The sequence below is a fragment of the Rhineura floridana genome, chromosome 17 (genome assembly GCF_030035675.1).
Source record: "Rhineura floridana isolate rRhiFlo1 chromosome 17, rRhiFlo1.hap2, whole genome shotgun sequence".
Classification (NCBI taxonomy): Eukaryota; Metazoa; Chordata; class Lepidosauria; order Squamata; family Rhineuridae; genus Rhineura; species Rhineura floridana.
This window is the reverse complement of record NC_084496.1, coordinates 15,211,919-15,231,206: the sequence shown is the minus strand read 5'-3', so window position 1 is coordinate 15,231,206 and position 19,288 is coordinate 15,211,919. Positions and strand designations below refer to the sequence as shown.

Below are 19,288 nucleotides of genomic sequence, written 5' to 3'. Positions count from 1 at the left end.
ATCTGTCAATTTCGATTCTCTCCATTTCTAATTTTTCTAATCTTAAATTCAGTTCTCCATATTTCTGCAGCAATTTGTGTATTTTTTAAAAAATCCTCTTTAAAATTCTTCAGCATTTTAGTGTGAATTTCATAATATATTTTTGTACGCAGTTATGACAAACATACACATTTTTGCAAACAATTTCCCCTAACATAATGCAGTTTTGTACGTTACTTTCACCAATATAGTTATTTTGTGCATGCTTTCCTCCAATATATGCATTTTTGTAAACAATGCATGGTTGGAGAACTGTATCACAAAAGTCTGATAAGTATACACTTAGAAAGCTGTATTTTGTTTTCATACTGTTTTTGAAAGCACAGATTTGATAAATTCAACTTTAAATGCAAACTGATTTGAATTTCTCCCCCCATCCCTAGTGGTGTGTGTCCAGTGCATGTGCATGAATGTGTGAGAGCGCCCCCCTGGCAAATTGGTAGAGTGTGAATGCAGGCCCTGGGCCAAAAAAAGTTAGCCACTCCTTTGTTAATTTTTTTTTTAAGCTGCAAAAAGGATGGAGAATTGCTAAAAGCATTCCTCTGTCCTCACGTCTGTCCTATTGGCTCAAGCACTGGATATGGCAGTTAGACTGCCTTCAGATTCCATCCTGCCCACTTTAGGATTGCAGCCTTAGAGGGGGCTTGAAATGCATAGTGAGAGGCGGTATTGGAGACCCCTGCACCATTTGCCTTGCGTATGTCCCTGTAGCTAATGTGTGGGGCAAAAACTAGGCTTTAAAATGTTACTGTAATTCTCTTCTCTACAAGAAAATGAATCTAGGAAAGAGCCAAACTGCACATTAAACAGGCTAAGATGTCAGTTCCTCCCTCCGAATGCTGTATTAAGAATTGAGTTAAAAAGAACTGACTTCAAAACAATACTTTTATGAGAAATAAAGTAGTACTATATATAATCTATTTGATAAAGGGCAGGATGGTAGGATTTATTATGGCATAATGCAGACTGTGTGACATATCAAGTAGCATTATGTTTTTCATTAATCATCAACTATTCAAATGATAAAAACTGTAAAAGGCTTTAACAGGGACAAATCCAAAATTCTGTATTCAGCTATTTGAAATAAGATAAAGGAAATGTGATGGATAATTCAAATGCTCTATTAAAACAAGTTGAGAGGGCTACAGTACAATTTTACAAAAGTTTGTCCTATTTGCATGGCATCAAGCAGGCAAGAAATCCAAAACCAACCAGCTTTTTTGCTAGCCCCACAAACCCAAATTACATAGTGTTTAAAGATTTTGATTTCATCGCATTTATTATGGTTTGGATGTGCCCAAACAACCATTTATTTCATTATCAAGCTTCCTCATCAGAAGGCACAGGCTTCCATGCAAGCTTCTGCCCACAACTTCGGGCAGTAAATTGCATCTCCTCCACCACGTGGATTTTTTGGGTTTCCTACTACCTGCTTCCACTATAGTTCCTCCCGCTCCCTCTGTCCCTTTCCCTTTGTCACTGATAATCTGCAGCACAGTCCATGTAGTATCGTAGTCTTTGATATATAAACAAGTCATCAATTCATAGGCTCTCCATGGTGCATGCCTCCTCCTCCTCCAATTCCTTGCTTCTAGATATTGTCAAAGCTTTGATTCTTTGCTGAATAGCCTGTACAAATTTCTCCAATCTGTGCCATGTTGTCACAGACCCTTCTTTTCAACCCCTGCAGAGCTAAGGCATCCCATTTAGGCAAACCATGTTGAATTTTGCAGACCAAATACCAGTTAGTGAGAAAGAAGTCTGACATCCATTTTCTTATATTCCCTGGGGGGGAAAAAACTCCTGTTTGCTTACAGCAAAGAAGTAGCATTCCATCTTTTTTGCAGAAGGGTGCTCAAATGCACCTTCTCATGGTTATCATAGGCCCTTAGTTCTTCTAAAAGGAGTGTCATGTTTATTGTTCACAGAATTCCAGTATATTGATATGCCTTTATCTCTTGGGTGTTAATGGGAGGTAGTGGCATTTTAGTGTACTCAGCAAATGTAGCGGTATCTCTTACATGTGTCCAATTGAACTAGAAAGAGACATGGCTTCATGATAAGGCACACATAGGATTTACAGATATAACAGAAAAGTATTAAATGGCTCAGGCTGCAGATGATCTGTTAGTCTGAAGAATCAAGGAAGTCCAGTGTTCTTGTTCAGGTGGCCTCTGCTGCTATGTAAAACAGAATATATGGGTCCCTGATGTACACATTTACAATTCAGTGTGCAGGTGTAAGGTGGCTATTCTGAATGGAAAAGGGTGTCCATGTCAGAATCTGTATAACTGCAATGCAAAGAGGAACCAGGCAGATCATGTAGAACATGACATCATGGAGACCTAGAAACAAACTGGAAGAAAAGTCAGAATTATTTTTTACCAGCGTTCAGTTCTTTCAACAATCATTGCACAACAAATGTCAGTATACAGTCTGCATTTATCAGAGTTGTGTTCCAATACTTCAACAAAATCATACAGTACTTCTTTAATGTGAATTAGGAAATCATCCAAACAAATGCATCCCATGTTTGTCCTCATAAATAAAAAGGAAAATGTATACCAATGCAATGTAAAGTGAACCATGCTTTATTTGATTCTGGCCAATCAATAAGATACAACATAAAATTTGTTAAACAAAACCATCTACACCTTGGTATACAGTAGGGCCCCACTCATACGGCGGGTTACGGTCCACACCCCTGCCTAAAGCAAAACCCGCCAAAAAGCGGAACTCCTTCAATAAATGGTGCCCGACGCCCGAAAAATGCCGTAAAAGCGGAACAAGCGCCATTATGAGTGGGGCCTTACTCTAATTTTAGCCGCCGTATTAGCGGAACACCAAAAAGCAGGGCCCTACTGTATAGAGACATTTTTACCATTCTACTGTGCACATTGGGTTGACCAAATAGTTTGAAAAATGGTAATATTGTGTACAGTCGTGTTGGTTTTAACAGTACTTCACACAGATTGTGTGGTGATCTGTGGAAGTGTATACAAGATGAAGGCGGATGTAACTACATTTAGGGCCAGTTCAACTCAAGGAGTTACTTTTTCTATGACCTGGTTTGCACATCACATTAAATCATGGTTTAAATAAACCTTAGCTAATAAACCATGGTTTGGAGTTCATCTGAACCCAGCACAGTGCCTTAAGCAGCTAAAAATAAGCCATAGTTTGTTGTTGGCTTATTGACCAACAATTAACTATGGCTTAGTAAGCATCTTACTAATATATAATTTAGGTATATGATTAAGTTATAAGAACAACCTGTCACTTACCTTGGGTCAAGCTGAGAAACTTTACCATTCAGATTTGCATAACCAAATTGATTTAATATGGTAACCACAAACATAGGGGCTAAAGACTGAGCTGGTTTTGTAAACAAGGCATTCGTTCCAAAAACCATGGAGGAAAGTGGTGATCTGAAATGTTAGGCAGAGATTTGTGTTACATGGTACAACAATTTTAATAGATTGTAAGCCACTATTTTAAATGCAAAATGAATGCTTCAGCAGAAACTTATATACAAACATAGCCAATCAATCCATATATGTGCTGAAATGTATCACTATTATGTTTATATGTAATGGCGCCATAGTCAATAATCAGAATGAAAAAATGCATTAGCCAGCTACACTCTAGTGCAGGGATAGTCAAAATGGTCCCGTCCAGATGTTGCTGGATTCCAGCTAGAGCTGAGGGGAATCTGGATAGCACAATGTTGGCTACCCCTGATCAACTGATTTAATCAACTAACTTTCATTACTAATGTGACTAGTAGCATTTAGCACAGAATCTACATTCAGAAACCTTCAAATCATTGTCTGGACATGACTGGGATTTTGTAGTGGGCTCACTTGCTGCCTTCTCCTCTTGCTTCTTCCCCTCTTGCACTGCAGTTACCTCCCCCATTCCCAGGTTTCCTCTATGCAATTAATCTGTTAACATATAAAACTAAGATAAAGGAACAAATAACTCTACTGACATGTAGGGGAATGTGGTTACATTTATTTGTATAAGATCTCAGTTCATGTCTCCATTACTCTAAATAAGAATTTAGTTAGTTTCTGTAATAATCATATTTGTATCAGAAGAAAAACATAATATGCAGATGACCTTTCAGAATACAAAATACAAAAAAGCCCTTATCTTTGATACGCTGGATAATACAAAGTCTGGTCTTGTCAGGACTGCATGAAAGAAGTGAAGATGGACAGAAACCCAAAACATAAATATTGTGATTTAGCGACCATTCATGTGCTTGCAAACTGGTCTAAATGAACCAAAGACAGGTAGCTGTGAGAAAAAACGGGGAACATCAAAGGACCCAACACTTCAGTGCTAAAGACCAGGCCCTGTCCTCTATAGCAGAAGTGGGGAATTTCTGGCCAGCCAAGCTTCCCCATTTGGCCCAAAAGGCCATTTTGGGTAAGCCATGCCTACCCACCTTACACCTTGTGTCATACATGATGTCAGGTAGGAAGCAGGTAAGGGCAGGGCTTCAAAGGAACAATTGGGAGCTTAAAGTGAGCTCCCAATTGTTCTTTTGGTGGAACAAGGCACGCTCCCACTGCCAATAAAAAAAAAGTTTTTTCCCATTGAAGAAAGAAAGGGGACCCTCCTCAGTTCCTGGAAGTGCATACACCCATCTCTTCTTCTACACTGATCCTAACACACACTTATGCAGACATCAAGACACTAAATTCAGTATCATTCTAATTTTGCATTGAAACACACACACACACGACTTATAATTTGATACTTTCAGTCTAATCCCTAATTACTTACATTTAAATCCGTTGAGTGATTTAGGTGATTGTTAGTTTGACTCTAAAAATAAATTTTACTTGTAGTATAAAAAGAGTTAAATAATTTGTGTAAAACACTCCATACATTGAAAAGTACTATAGAATGCATCAAAAATCATCCTAGGTAGTATAACTAGCATGCTGAACTAGGACTTGCCAAAGCAATTCAATATTTATTATCTACAAATTCTACGATAAAAGTGTGGATATTATTAAAAAAACATACTTACCTTCGTTTATGTTTCTTTAAATCTGCATCAACAATATCAGCTAAAGGTAAATTAAACAAACTGAAAGAAGCTTGAACAACTACCCTAAATAAACAGAAAAATGATTTAGCCATTCATTGTCTCGGACAAATAAAATGTAGATGTAGATATTTTAATATCCTTGAATATTTGTATAGTATACTAAAAGCACGTTAATAAACCCACAGAGTTGAAAATAGATTACCAGGACCTAATTTGTTACCAGAAGTACAGACATTCCAGAACAGAATGAATAAAGTCCATTTTAGTTGAAAATTGTTAACCTTGGCCTTCCCAAAATCCCACTGCTTGTTAACTTGTCTAATTTCAATATATTCCAATTTGGGCAACTACAGCAGGGACTCCCAGTATATCCTGCCCTTCCTCCCAGTCGGAGCCCAGGGTGGCAAACAAAAGCACTAAAAACCCTCTAAAACATCATAAAAACAGACTTTAAGAATGTAAGAAGAGCCTGCTGGATCAGGCCAGTGGCCCATCTAGTCCAGCATCCTGTTCTCACAGTGGCCAACCAGGTGCCTGGGGGAAGCCCACAAGCAGGACCTGAGTGCAAGAACACTCTCCCCTCTTGAGGCTTCCGGCAACTGATTTTCAGAAGCATGCTGCCTCTGACTAGGGTGGCAGAGCACAGCCATCATTGATGGCCCTGTCCTCCATGAATTTGTCTAATCTTCTTTTAAAGCCATCCAAGCTGGTGGCCATTACTGCGTCTTGTGGGAGCAAATTCCATAGTTTAACTATGTGCTGAGTAAAGAAGTACTTCCTTTTGTCTGTCCTGAATCTTGCAACATTCAGCTTCGTTGAATGTCCACGAGTTCTAGTATTATGAGAAAAACTTTTCTCTATCCACTTTCTCAATGCCATGCATAATTTTATACACTTCTATCATGTCTCCTCTGACCCGCCTTTTCTCTAAACTAAAAAGCCCCAAATGCTGCAACCTTTCCTCATAAGGGAGTCGCTCCATCCCCTTGATCATTCTGGTTGCCCTCTTCTGAACCTTTTCTAACTCTATAATATCCTTTTTGAGATGAGGCGACCAGAACTGTACACAGTATTCCAAATGCGGCTGCACCATAGATTTATACAACGGCATTATGATATCGACTGTTTTATTTTCAATACCTTTCCTAATTATCCCTAGCATGGAATTTGCCTTTTTCACAGCTGCTGCACACTGGGTCGACATTTTCATTGTGCTGTCCGCTACAACCCCGAGGTCTCTCTCCAGGTCGGTCACCGCCAGTTCAGACCCCATGAGCGTATATGTGAAATTAAGATTTTTTGCTCCAATATGCATAATTTTACACTTGTTTACACTTTAAAATATATTACAACAAAACATCCTTAAAAACATATGAAAACAAAACATTTAAAAACATCTTGTTAAAAAAAGCTTTAAAAAATCTTAAAAAGCAGTTCCAACACAGACGCAGACTGGGATAAGGTCTCTACTTAAAAGGCTTGTTGAAACAGGAAGGTCCTCAGGAGGCACTGAAAAGATAACAGAGATGGCGCCTGTCTAATATTTAAGGGGAGGGAATCCCAAAGGGTAGGTGCCACTATACTAAAGGTCTGCTTCCTATGTTGTGCAGAACGGACCTCCGGATAAGATGGTATCCCCAGGAGGCCCTCACCTGCAGAGTATACTGATGGACTGGGTATATATAAAGGGGTAAGATGATCTTTCAGGTATCCTGGTCCCAAGCTGTATAGGGTTTTGCACACCAACACCAGAACCTTGAACTTAACCCAGTAACTAATAGGCAGCCAGTGCAATTCTTTCAGCAGCATGGTGATATGTTGGCAATACCCTGCCCCAGTGAGCAGTTGCATCACCGCATTTTGCACCAGCTGCAGCTTTCAGACAAACCTCAAGGGTAGCTGCAGATAGAGCTCATTACAGTAATCTAGCCTGGAGGTTACCAGCGCATGGACAACAGTGGTCAGGCTACCCCGGTCCAGAAACAGCTGCAGCTATCTTACCAGCCGAAGCTGGTAAAAGGCACTCCTAACCACTGAGGTCACCTGGACAAAGATGCATCCAGGAGCACCCCCAGACTATGGACCTGTTCTTTCAGAGGGAGTATGACCCTATCCAAAGCAGGCAACTCACAAATTATCCCAACTTGGGAACCACCAACCACTCCATCTTACTAGGATTCAGACTCAGTTTACTGGTCCTCATCCAGCCCACCACCGAGTCCAGGCACCGGTCCTGGGCTTGCACGGCCTCTCCCGATTCAGATGTTACAGAGAAATACAGCTGGGTATCATCAGCACACTGCTGACACCTTGCCCCAAATCTCCTGGTAACTGCTCCCAACAGCTTCATATAAAACAGTGCCTCCGATACCCATCTCACCAAGTTGGCCTAGAAGGATACCATGGTATCAAAAGCCACTGAGAGATCAAATAAGAATAACAGGGTTGCACTCTCCTTGTCCTTCTCCCAATAAAGGTCATCCATCAGGCAACCAAGGCAGATTCAGCCCCATAACCAGGCCTGAACCGAGATTGGAATGGGTCAAGATAATCTGTTTCATCCAAGAGTACTTGCAATTACTGTGCCACAACTCTCAATCACTGTCCCTAAAAGGGGGGTATTTGCATCTGGGCAGTAGTTGTTGCAAATCAATGGGTCCAGGGTGGGCTTTTTCAGGAGTGGTTGGATCACCGCCTTTTTCAAGGTGGCTGGAACCACTTGCTCCCGCAACAATGCGTTGACCACACCCTGGATCCACTCGGTCAAATCCCCTTGGCAAGCTTTAATAAGCCAAGAAGGGCAAGGGTTGAAAGGTCACGTTGCTGGCCACATCATTGCAAGCACCTTGTTCATGTCATCAGGCTGCATCAACTGAAACCGATTCCAAAAAGCTGCAGCAGATGTTGCACTGGACACCTTTAAAGCAATTGCCATTTTTGCCACACTTAGCAAATTCATAATCAATTCCATACCATCCATGTCCCCATCTTCCTTAAATTATCCCCAGCATAATGACAAGATCCCACCACCACTATTTCTAGCAATTAGCTTAAGGAGTTCTGCAGCAAGACCTATTGCTGTTCCCGCTGACCCACAATACTTGACAGCCCAGGCCCCTTTATTTTCTCCCCCAGTGTTCAAGCCCTGCCATTTTAATTCCTCCACAATTTATTTATTTATTATTTTATTTATATCCTGCCCTTCATCCAAGTAAGAGCCCAGTGCGGCAGGCCCAGAGCAGCACAGGGGTCCACAGACCTCCACCACTACTCTCTGCTATTGCTTCCAGTTCCGTTCCTGTCCCCAACCCCTGGGTAACCCCTGGGTACGCTCTTTGAATCCTGGTCAAAGTTGCTACACACTCAAAATTAAACTAAAGATACTTACATGTTTGCTGTGAGATAAATAGCTAAGAGGTAGTAGTGTTCTGGTCCTACCACAAGCATAATAGCAGCAGCGATTCCTTCCAAGTAGAAGGAAAACAAGACAACTTTATAGTAACCACATTTCTTCAAGAAAGCATGACTTATTAGCACAAGGCACTGAAATAGAACAGAGTAATATTAAGCTACATCAGTACAGTACTGAAGCACCACTAAATATATGCTAAATACTTACTGTGTTGATTTGTCTGGATTTTAACAATGCAACTGTTTTAGAATCAGAGTTATATGAGTTCTAAAAGGAGCCCCAGCCAGTAATCTGGCCACTGCATTTTGGACCGATTGATGTTTCCAAGTCATCTTAAGGGCAGCCCCACATACAGCACATTGCAATAATCCAATCTGGAAGTTACCAAGGAGTTCTGTTGCTGAGTCATCTCTGTCTAAAAGGGGCGAACCAGTATACTGACTTGGGAGTCCCAAAGAACTCAGTGTTTTACTTCTACATAAGCATGATTAGGGGTGGATTGCATGTATTTTGCACACCAAAACAGTTTAACTCCAGCTGCTTTCTTTCTCCAGGATTTCAAGTTGATTCACCAAGCACCGTGGCTTAGATAGGCTATCCATCAAGCTACAAGAGAAGGCACCATGCCCCATATCTTTTTAGAAAACATTTTATGTGGTTGTTAGTTCATAGTTAATATGACTTTCTTGGCATTTTAAGGTTTAACTACTGGCTGGAACAAAATTATTGCTATTTAGTTTAAAATTATGCCTTTTCCACTCATTTTCTTGCGATATCAACAAACATTTACAGATGCCAAAGCTGTGTAGTAGAGGGAATTTCACTAGCTGCAGCTTGCATAAAAAGCTACACCTGCTGAAACTGCACTTCTGCTCAACTATTAAAGATGCAGGAGACCTATCTTCTTTTTTTCCTGGCCGCTCTAATGCCAAGCTCTCCAGAGGGAAGAGGCTCGAGCACTATTGAGGCTTTTAATTAGTAACTTCCTCTTTGCAGGTTAAGAACGTAAGAGCCCTGCTGGATCAAGCCAAATGCCCATCTAGTCCAGCATCCTGTTCTCACAGTGGCCAACCAGATGGCTATGGGAAGCCAGCAGGCAGAACCTGAGCGCAACAGTGCGCTCCCCCCTTGTGATTCCCAGCAACTGGTATTCAGAGGCACACTGTCTCCACCAGTGGAGGTAGAACATAAGTATCATGGCTAGACTTATCTTCCATGAACTGGTCTAATCCTCTTTTAAAGCCAATCAAGTTGGTGGTCTTCATTAAATATTCCAGGAGTGAATTTCACAGTTCAACTATGTGCTATGCTAGGTTCCTCCCCTTTTATTGCTTCCTATTCAGTCTTAATTAACCAGCTTCTGTTCTGTGAGAGGGGTGTGCACACTTTAATTACTTTCATATTTTTGGTTCTTTCTTTTATAGCAAAATAGCACTATTAAAATAGGGGGAAATAGTGCTATTAAAAAAGAAAAATAATGAAAGGAAATTGGTAATTAAAGTGCCTCACCCCTATGGGGAACAGAAATTTACTAGATGAGTGACAATTTGTTACTAATTCCCCCTGCCCTAGAGAGGCCAGCCTTGCCATTTGAGAAATACTGCTCCAAATTCAATAGTCTAGACCTACCTGACTTTCAGAAAATGTGATCTCTCATAATTTTTAATGAAAAGTTTCTAGTTGTTCTTCCAACTTTTAACAAAAGTACTAAAAAGCATGCAATGTGTACTTTCTGCTGGGGCAGGAAGAGAACAATTTCTTCTTTAATCAAAGTATGCGTGTAGCAGTTAAATTCCTTTGGCACAAATCAGTAGCACCAAAGATACGTTTCGCAGTATGATACAGGTTTTCTGCAATAACGCATAATTATTCTTGGCAAGCAGTGTAAGCAAATAACTTAAATTTGCTGAGAACAAGCACATTTCCCTCTTAGAAGAAAAGAACAAAAGGTTTTCTGCCTACCTGAGGACAAATAAAACCTGCTCCATACATGATACTTCTGATAGAGGAGGAAAGAACATCCTTAGGGATGAGATTGTCTGCAAAGATCATCATGAAATTGTTGCAGAAGGCCAAGTGGAAAACTTGAAAGAAGTTCATGGTCACAAAAAGCAAAAAATTTCTCTGAGTCATGATCTGTTTTGTCAACGAAATCACAGAAGACCAAGAGAGAGATCTCTTAGCACTTTCAGCATCAAATTCCTCCATCAGAGTTTCCTTGTGTTCATACTGAGTAGTGCTGTACATTCCTGTGTAACACATGCAAGCAGTTGCTATTGCTCCCACTAGAACTGCAAAAATTTGAAAATAGGTGAAGTTCTCCATGTTATCGGATATTAAGCCACAGAAAAGGATGCTAGTGGAGCCAGCTAAGGTTGCCACTTGGTTATACTTAATAAGCTGGAGCCTACTTTCATGTCTAGTAGAAATTTCTGCAAAGAGGGCACACTGTGCTAGCAAGACAAATGTAAGCAAGCCATCAAAAGCACACAAAGCAATGACAAGATGAAGTCCGCTAAGCCAGTCACCTTCTTCGTATTGTTTCCAAGGAAACCAAGGAAGCAGAAAGGCCAAAGCATACAATGGAGCTCCATATAAAATGGAAAACTGACGTCTAGAGCAGCATGGTACTTTGGAGTTGTCTTGAATATACCCAAAGAGAGGGTCATTAATGGCATTCCATATCATAAAAACAACCTGAGTAAAAAAAAAAGAACACCACCTGTTCATTTGTTTAAAAACTTTTATCCCACTTTTCGTGTCTCAAACAGAAGTCAGAGTGGCTTATGCAATTAAAACAGATATCAATAAAAATACAGCATGAAACTTAAGATGGAAAAAATTAAAATCAATAAATAATTGATAAACCAACAGTAACTTAAAACAAAAACAGTTAGAAAATGTTGTTGCAATGGGATTTTTAAAAAATACTCTGAAGAAAACCCTGCACACATATTCATATATTCATTTCATTTTTATCCTGCCTTTCCTTCAAGAAGTTCAAAGTAGCATACATATCCCTGGCTGCTTTATCCTCACAACAAACCTATGAGGTAGGTTAGACGAAGAGATAGTGACTGGCCCAAGATTATCCGATGAGTTTCATGGCTGAGTAGAGATGGAAAACTGGGCCTTCAGGATGTTTAAGGAAGTCTTTTCTATCTCCTGTGATTATGGTAGCTGCTGAGAGAACTCTTACAAAGTTTAAGGTGTGTATGCATGTGTGCCATCCTGTTTGTGGCATTTGCACGTAGGATTAAAAGCACTGATATATACACACACACAAAAACAGCAGCAATCAAATAAAATTCCAAATATAAAAATGTAGATGAGACGGGCATTGCAATCAAATACATTAGTGTCAATGTTGAGGAATGGAGTGCCAGTATGAACTAAATCACTCGATTTCAAATAAAAGGTATTTTGTGCATATTTAATAAAGGTAATATCATATCTTAACCGAATTACATAAATGTTTGGAAAGTAGGTTTAAATGCACTGTCAATCAAGAGATCTGACAACATTTATTTATTTATTTATTGCACTTGTATACCGCCCCATAGCCGAAGCTCTCTGGGCAGTTTACAGCAATCAAAAACATTAAAACAAATATACAATTTAAAACATGTATTTTTAAAAACAATTTAAAACACAATTTTAAAATTTAAAACAATATAAAAACAATTTACAGATTCTTTACTGACGATGACATTATCACAGCAGTCCCAATTAAAATCTGCAATTTTATAATTAGTGTGGCGGCACCTACCCTGTGGAATTCCCTCCCCTTAAATTTTAGGCAGGTGCCATCTCTGTTATCTTTTCAGCGCCTGTTGAAGACTTTCCTCTTTCAACAAGCCTTTTAAGTTGAGACCAATCCCAGTCTGCGTTTGTGTTGGAATTGCTTTTTAATATGTTTTTTTAAAGACCTTTTTTTTCTAAACAATGTTTTTTTTAACCCTTTTTAGTTAAGATGTTTTTAAAGCTTTTTAAAAATGTTTTAAAAGTTGTTTTGTTTTAATGTATTTTATGGTCTGTTTTTATGATGTTTTAAAGTGTTTTTAGTGCTTTTGTTTGCTGCCCTGGGCTCCTGCTGGGAGGAAGGGCGGGATATAAATCAAATAATAAATACATAAAATAAACAAAACTCTAATAAAGTTTAGAGAGTTGGATCCAAAAGTTCTCTTTCTCTGGTGGAAGCAACTCTGGAGGAAGGCTTAGAGAACAACTAAATCCAGCCTCGTCCTTGGGTTTCTCCTGAAATGAGCAACTTGGAAAGTCAGATTCTAACATTGGTGAGGAGTGCAGCTAGCCAATGTTGAGAGGCAGTGTGTTGTAGTGGTTAGAATGTTGGCTTGGGAGATTCAGATTCAAATCCCCACTCTGCCATGATATTCACTGGATGTTCTTTGGCCAATCGCTGACCCTCAAACTAACCTAACTCACAAGGTTGTTGAAATGGGGTGCAGGAGAACCATTTACACCATCTTGAGTTCTGTGGAGGAAAGACGGGATATAAAGGTAGTATAGTAGTAGTGGTAGCCGTAATAATAATAATCCTAAACACATTTATCAAACAGCTTTTGACAATGCAATGTTGTATGTGTGTGTATACATATACACACACACACACATATCTATGGAATATACTGACACGGCTGATAATACATTATCTGACAATCTGAAACATAATGAACTTACAGAAATAGAACTAAAAGTAGCTATACAGCTGCAATCAATCCTTCCAATTTTCAAAATAGACAAGACCTTATAAAGTAGATTCTAACCCACAAAAGCTTATGCCGTGATAAATGTGCTAGTTTTTAAGGTGCTAAGGTTCTTGATGATATTTTAAAAAACACAAGGGACTGTTGTGTATGTGTAGGTTTTTGAAAGGAGGGAGGCTGTGTTACTTGGCCCTGAGAAATGTTTGGTAATGGAAAAAGGCCATGTTGGTAATGCTCATATCCCATTATCTGACCCCACTAGTATACAGAGTACACTACTACTACTGTACCCGAATTCTTGTGATATTGTACCCTCTTTGATTTCTTTTAGATGATCTTAAAGACATTTGTTTTCCAACCAGCACTCAATTAAGCCAAGTTGGGCTGACTAGTATCCTATACCTGCAAAGAGGGAGCTGACTATGGTATTTTACATGGTTTTAACATCTGCTGCTTGTTTGTTTTTAATGAGTTAAACATTGTATTGATTTTAATGTTGTAGTCACTAATGTTGTCTCATTGTTTTCTGTGACTTTCTTGAAAGCTGTTTTGGGAGGACCTGAAAAGCAATACAGTAGGGCCCTGCTTTTTGGCATTCCACTAATATGGCACGAGCCCTGACCTCCTCCAGGAGTGGCAGTGTGATCAGTTGTAGTGTGGGGAGCTTCAGGGGCCAAGCACTGTCAGCTGGAGTGAGGCAGCTGGAACTCCCTGAGCTCCAGCTGATCGAAGCCTGCAGCTGCACCGGTGCGATCAGCTGTAGCGCACTCCAGCTGTAGCGCGGGAGCTCCAGTTGCCGCACTCCAGCTGACAACACTTGGCCCCTGAAGCTCCCTGTGCTCCAGCTGATCACATGCTCCAGCTGATCGATCAGCTGTAGTGCGGGGAGCTCCAGCCACTGTGCTACAGCTGACAGCGCTTGGCCCCTGAAGCTCCCTGCACTACAGCTGATAGCGTGGGTGCAGCAGCAGGCTTCGCTCTCTCTCTCTCTCTTTCTGGATGGGCTATGTTCCACTTTCTGGCGATTTTTGCTTTTCGGCAGGGGTCTGGAACCTAACCCGCTGTATGAGTGGGGCCCTACTCTACAGAAATTCCTTGAATTAAATTAAACATGCTGCTAATTCTGAATTCAAGAATTATCTGGGAAACACTCAGAAATAACAGAAAAATTAATGTTGACATTGACTATACCTGTGCTTGATGGAATGCTGCTTCAGATATCTTGTATTGGTTTAAAAAGAGTTTAACATAATAGAAATTAAAGATACTGTTCATCATCCCAGCACCTAATGTGGTCATTGAGTACGCCAGGGCATTTGGATGAATTTCTGAAAAAAACTTCATTTTTCCAAGGTGATATTTTTCTTGCCCTAGGAGGTAAAAAAATAATATCGTGAAAAAATAGTATAAGTTATAAAGATAAGTTATAAATCTAATTTATAACAGATAAGTTATAAATTCCTATGAATAGTTATTAAAATATTTTTATAGTATTCCAATTAATAGATTAGCACTGAAATAATTATTTCTGTGTAACACATTCCAATAATTATCACTTTCACCAGGAATCAATGATGTGCATAGATATTGCAGTTCTAGGCGTGTTTACTTAGAAGTAAGTCCTACTAAGTTCAGTGTTTTGGTCTGTAGTAGGTTGCAAAGGATTGCAGGCTTATTTGCATTTACAAAACAAACATAACAGGAAATTTAGTCTGTATGGCTACTATAAAGCATCTAAAAACAATGCTGCTTTTCCATTCTGTTCTTTTCCAATCTTGTTTCATACAACCACTAATTTAGAGAGCTGTGAATGAACCTCAACAATTTAAAATATATAAATAATAATTAGGCATAATAGTAATTCTGTGGTGTTTAGTGTGTATCTGATGTATTCTATAAAGAGGAAAACAGCAAACAATGATACTGGAAGAAACATTGCATTACATAACATATTACTGGGCATATTCTGTTTTTATTGTAGACAGTACTGGAATAAAGGTGAATGTCACTGAACATTGCCAATTAGTTGCTCTGGACACAAAATTTAAAACTGCTTACTTTACATCAAAGGATGGCAATTCTGTACTTTTCACCACTTGTAGAGTGTTTTGATCTGTGACTGAACAAAGTTGTGAGAAGAACAGTATGTGACAGTTAATGTTATGTAAGAGTTATGATTGAGATGGTATACTTCACAAGTTGATGATGCAAAATATGTTCTGTTGCAGCCTTCCCCATCCTAGCTGGGAAAGGCTATTGTATTGTAGATGATCTGATGTGCTTATATAGAATTATAGAATGTTAAGAGTTGGAAATGGGCTTGGAGATCATGTTGTCCAAGCTCATCTTGGATGACTTCAAAAAGGAATTAGACAAATTAATGGAGGATAAGGCTATTAATGTCTAGAAGGCATGATGACTATGTACTACCAGCAGTGTCAGAGACTGCATGCTTCTAAATACCAGCTGCTGGGAATTGCAAGTGGGGAGCGCTGTTGCCATCAAGTCCTGCTTTCTAGAGCAGTGGTTCCCAAACATTTTGCCCATGGGCCACTTGAAAATTGGTGAGGGTCTTGGTGGATCACTGAATTATTTTTCTGCCTGTATAGCAATTACAGTGTGGTGTACTAGATCCTGTATGATTTGTAATTGCATTTTTATTGCTTTTTTGTTGTATTTTATTGTATTACTATTTGAATTCTTTGGAATTCAATTGGAAGACAATCCTGTCTTCATCCACAGATATGCCACAGACCACCTGTGAAGCTTATAGACCACTGGTGGTCCACAGTTTGGGAATCCTTGACCTAGAGATATTTGACTGGCCACTGTGAGAACAGGATATGGGGCTAAATGGGCTTTTGGTCTGATACAGCAGGGCTCTTCTTATTTTCTATATAACTATTGCATCACAGAGAAATTGCTCTCCAGTCTCATGTTTAGCAGACCTATGGTCCTTGTGAGAACAGGATATGGGGCTAAATGGGCTTTTGGTCTGATACAGCAGGGCTCTTCTTATTTTCTATATAACTATTGCATCACAGAGAAATTGCTCTCCAGTCTCATGTTTAGCAGACCTATGGTCCTCCAGATGTTGTTAAGACTATAACTCCCATAATCCCTGACTATTGGCCATGCTGTCTGGAGCTGATGGGAGTAGAAGCTCAACAACATGTAGAGGGCCACAGGTTCCCCATCCCTGCTCTGTTTAAACACCACCAATGAAGGAGTGCCTACCACCTCTCGAAGCAGTCTGTTCCACTGTTGAACAGTTTTGTAGAATAAACTGAAACAAGTTCATGTAATCCACGATATAGAATATAATTTTAAATTTTATTTGTGAATTTAACTCTGCACATGAAAATAGTATTTTGCAGTTGTAATGGTGCAAGTTACCATTAAGATATGGGTACATATTTTGAAAGGGGGTCTAATAAGTTATTCATTATATTAAGAAAATTCTCATGATTATGAAATATCATTTAGGAATAATTTTTTGTTGAAGTATATGTGCGTATAATAGACAAGGAATAAATGAGACTACATTGGATTTTGGCCTATGCATGGGGAGTTAGGAGAAGGTACAGGGAAAAATGAAAGTGGCATGTTTTATATTTTAAGCATTACTTTTCCTCCATTTTTGGTGATTGCCAGAGTTTGGATATTCTGAAAATTACAAAGATGAACGTTTCAATACAATCCTCAACTACTAGATGAAACTTTTTTTAAAAAAAAAAAAGCACAATGCCTTGCTTGAATCAAGGTGAATGTTGTCAGAGAACATAAATGTATTAGTGGTTTCACATAATCCACAAGAGGGCAACATTTTCTCACCCATTTATCCTGGTTTCACAGCTTGCGACAGGAGCGTTCAACATTTTGTCAGATATCCAAGCAAATAACAGAAGTGCAACTGAACATCAATCCTGTATAAAACCAACCACATTTTTCCACTGCAATAATTATTTTCCCTCATAGCTCCCTCATTACTATTGACAAGAACTAAGATTAGGCTGAAATGCTTGCATACTATCAATGTAGTTAAATGTTCTCTGGTTATGGACTCTCCTCAGTAATGTCTCCAAGCAGGAAAAGGGATCTCTCCCATCACCTTTAATCTGAGGCTTTTGGGGTAGGGGGGAGGAGATGGAGGAAGAATAAAAGAGCACCCCCCCTTTTAAAAAAACTGGAACCAAAAGTGAGATACTTACTCCACCTCTACCACAATCCAATTGTGTTAGAAAGTTTTGAACAGAATGCAACATAAATGGTAAAACAGTAATCTACAAACAGTTAATCAGATGGCAAAGGTGACCTTTATCAATATTTGATATATATGTGAGAGTGAATCAGAAGAGCAGGATATAACTTGAATAAATAATAATAATACAATACACATAACCCAAGGGCTTGCATTAAAAATATGCAGACTCCAGTGACACTGGAAATAGCAGGTAACTCTTAAAATTATTTACTACAGAATAGCCCTGTACAGCTCATGTAGCTTCATTGGGACTAAGCCATTTTTAAAAATAAAAACACAAGAATTTTCTGAAGGTGGGCTCTAATCCATTACAAGCATATGCTACAAATAAAGCCTTTAAAGTGCAATTTTTTGCTTTTGCTGTAAAACTGAACATGGTTACCTCTCTCAAATTAAAAAGGCTGCAGTAACCTTTAAATATGGGGATGGAGAACATATGACCCTCCAGATTCCATCAGCCCTAACTAGCATGGCCATGGCCAGTGGTGATGGGAGCTGTAGTCCAACAACATCTGAAGGTCCAAAGGTTCCTCATCTCTGCTTTGATAGTTGCATACAAGAGGAAAGCTGGACAGGCTACAGGTTCAGCTTGTCCTAGAGGAATAAGAAAAAGCTGTCCCTGTCACAATCCTTCCTTTTACCTAATCATCAAAGATAAATGAGATCCCACTCCCCTCCTCCATTCATCTGGCTATTCTAAATCAGGGGCTCTTAAACAAAGGGGATAAACCACCTGCCAAGTCTCATAGTACCTTAAAGCTTTGCATTTAAGTTGTATTATCAGGTTACTTTGACTAAAGCGATCTATTTTTTGTTTCTGCTACAATAAGGCTGTTCGGATGGCATTCAGTGATAGTACTACTCAGAGTAGATCCACTGAAGTTGATAAACATAACTAACTTAGGTTCATTAATTTCAGTGGGTCTGAGTAGGCCTTAGCTGAATACAACTCTTTCTGAGGTACAAAAGGTGCTAGTGGGTTTTTTTTCTTTCTGAAGCCACAGTCCTGAGCAGTTTTAAATCGTTTTGTGTATATTTTAACGGAACAGTTCTGGCCTATTTTAAGGTGCTGTTCTACAGTTTGATGACTTCTATTTTTTTTTTTTAAAAGTATTGTTATGTGGGCCCTCCTGTAAAGGCTGTGCCCTAAAAGGTGGTCTAAAGATATATTTACATAAATATTAATTTACTTGGGCGTAAAGGCCCAGCGTGACATGCTTCCGAGTAAGCATACATACAAACAGGACCGCGGTGTTATGCCGAGGCATCATCCCCACAGAATTTATAACGCGGTTTTAGAAACTCCGTTTGAAAAACATAATGTGGGGGGGTGTTGGTGATTTATTCCTCCAGATTGATAGGAAACCCCATCAGAAGCCTGCCCAAAGACGTCCTTTTCCCCTCCACAGCTCTCAAAACCACGGGCAATCCTTCACATGCTTTCTCGGCAGTAAGACCCATTGTGTTCAATGGCCTTTATTCCCAGGTAGGGTGCATAACATCACCACGTCAGCCCACCAAATCCTTCTCTCGTCCCGTTGTCCGTGCACGAAATCCGTTCACCCGCCCTAGCAACCAGCTCCTCACAGCTCATAGTAACACCTGCCTCCACACGTGACCCTCCCGTCCACAACTCCCCCCCCGCTATGAAGCACTAACCGGTCGCTTGGTCTTGGGCCGCGCAGAAATACTCGGAGGGCGGGTCTTCGCCTTCAAGTCCTGCCCCTCCCTTTTTCCCCATTGGGCAAACTACCAGTATCCATCACGCAATTGGCCAGTGG

General features: G+C 39.7%; 1 protein-coding gene across 8 annotated transcripts; it reads right to left on the bottom strand.

The window, feature by feature from the left end:
- Positions 1–955: 955 nt before the first annotated feature.
- On the bottom strand, positions 956–19,263 carry LOC133372050 (transmembrane protein 180-like). Of its 8 annotated transcripts, XM_061600275.1 has the most exons (9): positions 19,026–19,113; positions 17,890–18,101; positions 17,078–17,169; positions 14,435–14,613; positions 10,479–11,213; positions 8,493–8,647; positions 5,084–5,167; positions 3,324–3,467; positions 956–2,395 (listed from the first exon to the last, which is right to left on the bottom strand). In XM_061600275.1, the coding sequence occupies exons 3-9, from the start codon at positions 17,079–17,081 to the stop codon at positions 2,266–2,268; spliced, it is 1,431 nt and encodes a 476-aa protein (XP_061456259.1). In that variant the 5' UTR covers positions 17,082–17,169; positions 17,890–18,101; positions 19,026–19,113; the 3' UTR covers positions 956–2,265. The 8 variants fall into 8 exon arrangements, with proteins under 8 accessions (XP_061456259.1, XP_061456262.1, XP_061456258.1 ...); XM_061600278.1 differs by lacking the exons at positions 17,890–18,101; positions 19,026–19,113 and adding an exon at positions 19,167–19,241; XM_061600274.1 differs by lacking the exon at positions 17,890–18,101 and having other exon boundaries at positions 19,026–19,115.
- Between the last annotated feature and the right edge of the window lie 25 nt (positions 19,264–19,288).

Bases quoted from the DNA above. Each gene is read 5' to 3' on its own strand.
- LOC133372050 (XM_061600271.1), bottom strand. From the start codon at position 19,248: ATGGGGAAAAAGGGAGGGGCAGGACTTGAAGGCGAAGACCCGCCCTCC. The intron at 14,614-19,166 runs GTTAGTGCTTCA...TTTACCTCCTAG, and splicing joins GGCCCAAGACCAAGCGACCG to GGCAAGAAAAATATCACCTT. The intron at 8,648-10,478 runs GTAGGCAGAAAA...GTTCTATTTCAG, and splicing joins CAGGTTTTATTTGTCCTCAG to TGCCTTGTGCTAATAAGTCA.